This window comes from Solanum pennellii, chromosome 11 (assembly GCF_001406875.1).
Source record: "Solanum pennellii chromosome 11, SPENNV200".
NCBI classification, from domain to species: domain Eukaryota; kingdom Viridiplantae; phylum Streptophyta; class Magnoliopsida; order Solanales; family Solanaceae; genus Solanum; species Solanum pennellii.
In genome coordinates, this window is record NC_028647.1 from 4,253,332 (window position 1) to 4,260,152 (window position 6,821).

The 6,821-nt window shown below is 26.1% G+C and overlaps 1 protein-coding gene across 1 annotated transcript; it reads right to left on the reverse strand.

Annotated features, from left to right (window-relative positions):
* Positions 1–4,613: 4,613 nt before the first annotated feature.
* On the reverse strand, positions 4,614–6,640 carry LOC107003330 (HMG-Y-related protein A-like). The gene is made up of 2 exons (XM_015201645.2): positions 6,484–6,640; positions 4,614–5,533 (listed from the first exon to the last, which is right to left on the reverse strand). Exons 1-2 carry the CDS (start codon positions 6,526–6,528, stop codon positions 5,096–5,098), a joined length of 483 nt encoding a protein of 160 aa, XP_015057131.1. The 5' UTR covers positions 6,529–6,640; the 3' UTR covers positions 4,614–5,095.
* Between the last annotated feature and the right edge of the window lie 181 nt (positions 6,641–6,821).

The window sequence follows — 6,821 nt, forward strand, 5'->3', positions numbered from 1 at the left end:
CAAACTAGACTAGACTTCAAGTTCAAAGCAATAATTATTAGTGGTAATGTTAATTCTCTTATTAAGTCTAGCTATGATTTGTATTTTTCATCTTTCTATCTATCTATATATTAAAGACTATTATTTAGAACTGAAAAATATAGAATTTAAACAGACATTTTTACTACTATTTAAGAACTAGGTGATAACTATTGAAAAATGAAAGAAATTGTCATTCAACTGATAATCAAAAAACTATTCCATCTATGATAGGCAAAAAAGACATGAAAAAATAGAATACATGAGGTGGGGAGAAGAACTTGAAGACTGCTTTTTAGACATGCCTAAGTCCTCATATCTCTTTCGATATATATTCTCCATCACGAAGATTATTGTTGTTTCTAATTTCTTTTGCATTTCTATAAACTCATTGTGGTGTTGTAATATTTTAGCTATTATTATGAGCTTTTGAAATAGATGTATGTATGAAGTTCAGTGTTTAAATTATATATCTGTCAATTTATATTTTAAATGTAATTACTTTTAATCTTATATAATTTTGATAGTACTGTCTTTTAATTTTAGAACCTTACCTTAAATAATATAAATATTTCACTCTATCGTTTCTCATTAAAATAAAATAGGCAATCTTATTAATAAGTGTGCATGTATTTTTAATATCCATTTATGGCTATAAAAGGTTATCACTGATATTTAGATCATAAAAAAGACTTATACAAAGTTAAAGGATACTATATTATATTAATTAATTTCACATACTTTTTGCTTGATGTCAAATGCGCAATCCCTTTTTATTTATTGTTGTTGATACATGAAATATAATTGGTAAAATTAATATTGTTGATTTAAACATTTTCTATTTGATAGCACAATTTTAAATTATATAACAATAGTAAAAAATAAACGTGCAACGCACGTTGTCAGAAACTAGTTATATTATAAGTGGGAAGCCTCTACTACAAAAGTTGAATTACAAAAATGTCCTTATAATATCATAATATTTTTGGACAAAAATGTAAATGTACATTATTTATAAATAAAAACTATTGTATTTTCTATTAAACACTACACATTGATTATAATAAAAAATTAATATTCTAAAAATGAAGAACTTATCATCTATGACATGAATTTATCTTAGATACAATGAACATTTGTAATTAAATGACAAAAGGAAATCAAAAGTTTTGAAACAGTTAAAATGATCATTTAAGTGTACCTCCTTTACTCCTACTGGGTAAAGGTATACAATTTTTCAGATGAATTATATTCATAACATTATATTAAATGCTAAGTAGTTGCTTCAAAAATACTTACAATGGAAGCTTGCAATCGTTGGGCTTTCAATTTTCTTTCTGTTATAATTAGCACAAACTAACAACGAATTATATACTTGGTAAATTGATTAAATTTATCTTATAATATATATCATATTATATTAAAAATGAGAAAGATTTTTTTGGTGCAAAGTTAGATTTACCAAAATATCTATCAGAAATTAAAATTTTATACCCTTTAAGGATGAAATTAGTCATATAACATTAATAAAAATATATTAATTAAATTTCTTGGAATTAATAATATTGTTTCAATTTTTTAAACAACTTAATATGTCATTTATGTGAAGTCTTTATAACTTCAAAAGTTATACTTTTCAAATTCCAATACCTTTATCATTTTCCCATCTTTTTTTTTCCAGATTTTTCTTTATTAATTATTTAAAAAACTAATCATACTCAATCTTATTTAATAAATTTCATTAAATCTTAATTAATAATATATTTAATTTCTTATCAGTTATAACTTCAAAAGTTATATTTTTCAAATTCCAATATCTTAATCATTTTCCCATCTTCTTTTTTCAGATTTTTCTTTATTAATTATTTAAAAAACTAATCATACTCAATCTTATTTAATAAATTTCATTAAATCTTAATTAATAATATATTTGATTTCTTATCAGTTATAACTTCAAAAGTTATATTTTTCAAATTCCAATATCTTAATCATTTTCCCATCTTCTTTTTTCAGATTTTTCTTTATTAATTATTTAAAAAACTAATCATACTCAATCTTATTTAATAAATTTCATTAAATCTTAATTAATAATATATTTGATTTCTTATCAATTACAAATATTATATATTTTCATATTAACTTCAATTGTATTTGTCTTTTAAGAGCTTCTCTAAAGTTGCATCATATTATAAAAGTTCAAAAGTTAAGAGAGAAAATAATCAAATTTTCAAGAGTTTTTTCTCTTTATAAGTTCCTCCAACTCTTTCACCCCTTCCCTTTTTAGGCAATATATTTAGTTATTTGACGTATTTGTAGTTGTATCTCTTTTGTATAGACTATTCGTTTGTAAGAATATATTTGTTGCAATTAATCGTTACTCTGATAATATGTTTGTTGTACTTTTTAATTGTCAATATCACATCATTGTTGATTTTTGTTTGACTTTATGTGTTTCTTCTTCTTTTTCTTATCGACACACTCTAACAATGTATTTGATTTTCTTCCTTCCACAGATTTACAGTTAATTTCTATCTATGTGATTGGATTTTGAAGGTCTTCACGGCTTGCAAGAATGATGAGGGAGATGGTAAGTTAGTTATCAGTTTCTCTATATTTTTACAACTTTTATCATATAAATTATTCTAGCTAGATTGTGTTGATTAATATATTGATGTATAGACCTTGAAGTAAGAATGCAAAAGAAAAAAGGACAAGAAGTGCATAGTAAAATATTGTATATGAAATAGAGAATGCATTGAATTCATAAATTTTCATTAATTAATATGTGAAAAGATGGATATATAAAGAATGACTAAATATCATTCGAACACATCAAAACAAGGTGTGATTCGATAATTTTTGTAATAACAAATATATTTTTATTTTTTTACAGCACTCTAATATATATATATATATATATATATATATATCCAAAGTTGAGAAGTTGAATGAACAGTCATTTTGCCATTTAATCTAAAATAATTCCTATAATAAAAAATGGGAACATCAAAACCTCAAAGTTGGATTATTATTTTGTCGTTTGTTCATATACTATAGTTAAATATTATACTAATTAAATAGTAAGTATTAGTTTAATTACGTTTTCTTCCTGTTAATATTAATTAAACAATAAGTTAGTTGTAATTTTTTTTCTCTGCATGTTATTTAATTTTCTACTCCTTAAATTTTTAATTTGATAATTAGTTGAATTTCTATTTTAATGCTCCTCATAATGCTTACTTTAATTCTCCATTGGATTACTATTTTATCTCTATATCAAATCGAATGTTATATAATATATGGTTATATATAAAATTTAAATTATCACTACAAATTTTCAGATGAATTAAAATTATAGATCATTTTTTTAATTTTAATTTCTAGCAATATCTCAATAGTTTTATTTGTAGATTAGTACAATTTTCAGGTTGATGCATCATTCACTTTAATTATAAAAATTCAAACTTTCAGAGTGTTTAATTATTAATGTAGTCTTATTAAATACTAAGCAATGACTACAATAAAATATTTAAAGGAAAAAATATTTAAGAATAAATAATAACATGTAATCACTATATGATAATGGTAAATCACTTAAACTATTTGTCATTGATATGCACTTCAAAACTCAATATAGAATTGAATTTTTAGATTAATATTTGCATATTTGTCTTCTTAATAAAACTTTCACTAAATATATACTTCAACACTTTATCATCCCATTATATTTTCTTTATTTACAGAAATCTGATATTTATAATTCACTTATTTTGATACAATAAAATACAAAAAGAAGTGTTGTAAAAACAATTAATTATAATATTAGTAAAAGCTCTTAAAAAAAGTTTTCATTTCTCCATCAGATACAAGATATTACAAAATAAAATACTATAGAGTTATTGTAAATAGATTGTTTAAAAGTGCAAGTCAATAATTTCTAGGTCTAATTTTTATTCATTATGTGTTTTAATACTATACACCTTGACTATCTCCTCATTAATCTTCCACACTCATATAATTTTTTCCACATTCTCAAGAAATTAATGTCATATTTAAAACACTCTTTGATTTTACTTAATCATATCCTAAAAATGGTGTCATTTTATACATTATGAAGAGACTTTTGCCCACTTCGAAGAAACAAAAAAAAATCCATCTCTAACTGTCACTATATTTCTGTTGGTTTTATCTTTCAGTAGTATTAATTTTAGCTTCATTTTATAACACTAAGCACTTTATTACTCATATATTCTTTTATTGCTTACAGAAATAAAATATATTGTGTACACACTTTTACTACTCCTAATCGAGCTTGCAATGAGAGAAGGCATGTTGAAATCTTCAAGGAGACTGAAATCAATCTTTTGAAGATCGATGTGAAATATTAACAACTAAATTACTAAATGCGATCATTTTTATATTTATAAAGTTAGGTTTATATAAATTTTATATAATAGTAGGGATCAAACGTGCAACGCACGTTTCCAAGACTAGTATATATATAAAGACAACAATCCATTCCCTTAACCAATGTAGGACATTTCAATGGATGATAATAGGATTAAGAATTGAACAACAAGTGCATCCTCTTCTAACAAGAACTACAAATAAAACACAAACCAAGAAAAAAAAGAAGACTAATACAACATAACAAAGCCAAATGAAGTAATAACATCCCACAAATTTTCAGTGTGAATCTTGAATCAACTAGAATTAAACAAGTACACACTTCTAACAATCTATATTTCTCAGCTACAAGAATTACACACAAATCACTACAAATACAACATCAACCAAGAAAAACTTGAGACATAACACAGTCATTAAGAGTCATCACCATCAACAAATCTTCAGCTTCACTTTACACCATTCTGTGCTGGCTGTGGCTCAACTTTCCTATCTACTGTGAATCGCGAATCAACAAGCATTAAAACAAGTACAGGATCTCCTAACAATCTACATTACACAGCTAGAAGAAACACAACCCCTTACAACTACAACATCAACCAAGAAAACTTAAAAACACAACAGAGTTATAAAAGTCATCACCATCAACCAAGTCCGCGGATTTTCAGCTTCACTCTAAACCATTTTGTGGTGGCTGTGGCCTAATCTTCCTAGGCCTACCTCTAGGCCTTCCGGTTTTCGAAACAGGTGCTAAGTCACTAGGGCCATTTGTTGGTTTTGGTTTCTTGGGAGTAGGTGGTGCATTGGGGTCTTTTTTCGGGCGACCTCTTGGCTTTGGAGCTGCAATATCTGTTCCTTGTGGCAATATAGGTTTGGGTTTAGGTGGTCGGCCGCGGCCACGCTTAGGGGGTGCATCTGGACCAGGTTTAATGTAGTTGTTTTTTAGGAAAATAAGTTCACCAGTTTGTTTCATTCTATCCAAATGGTAAGTTAGCAACTTTGAGTGTGCATCATTCATGTTTCCATACTTAGATTCAATGTACTTTGATATTGATGACTTGTTTGAGCCTTCTTTTTGTTGCAATGCATCAAGGGCTTCATAAATCATCTGATAATTAAAACCAACATACCAAAAGTTGAGTTTTTTTTTTTAATGAAATAAATAACTTTCAAAAAAGAAAACAGACATGCAGATCTGTGTTTAAAAAAAAAAAAGCATTCTTGATGATCATGTGATCATGTGGAAGCCATTAAAGAAGTAAAAAAAAAAAGCAAAAAATTAAGAACTAGACAAAAGTTGTTCCTGTATCTTTAATAAACTGTTCTTTATTTTCCTTTTTTCCCAAGTTTTCTTGGGATTCCAAATCTCATTTTTGGCACTAACAAATGCAAGAATCTACACTTTTGAAAAGCCAAAGTTCAAGAAAAATCCAGTTGTATTGCACAAAAGTTACAATTTTGCTTGAAGAAAAATGACTACTTGTTTTTCTTCCTTCTTAGTTTTTAATTATCAAAGATTAAATCTTTCTTCCAAAATCAACATAAAAGGAATCAATTTGAGTTAAAAAAAAAAAACTGGCAAGATACTTTGTACTCTCTCAATTTCAATTTATTTATCTGGTTTTGATTTGATATAAAATTTAAAAAAAATTAAAAAAAACTTTCGAATCTGGAGTGTTGAACTAAAGCAGTAGAATATCTCATACATGTCATGAGAAAAATTAAATTTAAATAGTTGTCAAAACCAAAAAAGATATAATTCTTTTTAAACTAGTACTACAGTTTTGAAATATGCATACTTCATGTAAAACTAAACAAAGAAAGAAGGATCAGAATTCATGCTGAAAACATAAAAAAATGTTTTTTTCTCCAATTTCTTCAAAAGTTCAAATCTTTCTACTAAAACCAAGAAAAAAACCAACACCCCATCTGATATAATGTGAAAAAGAGTCAAATTTTTGAGAAAAGAATGAACATAGAACATGATTTTCAGCAGAAAAAATCAAAGAAAATTAAAGGGGTCAAAGTGAAAATAAAAAAGTTGGTATTTTTTTTTACCTGAGGGTATTCAGGATGAATCTTGTTGACAAATTCAGTAGCCATTGAAACTTGCAGAGAGAGAAAGAGAGAGAAATGTCCCCACAAAGAGATGGAGAGAGAGAGAGAGTGAGGACAATGTCAGCTTCAATAGCACAGTGAATAATTTGCTACTTTACTTGTACTAAAGAAATTAAAAATATAAAGAGAGCTTATCCACAAAGAAACTCAAATAAAAAAATACATTCTCGTTTCAATTTAATTGTCTTATTTTATCTTAATTGACCCTATATTTTTATATGGGGTTGAGCCTAACCAATTCAAATTGGTCAACGATTTTTGAGGGGTGGGGGTGGGGG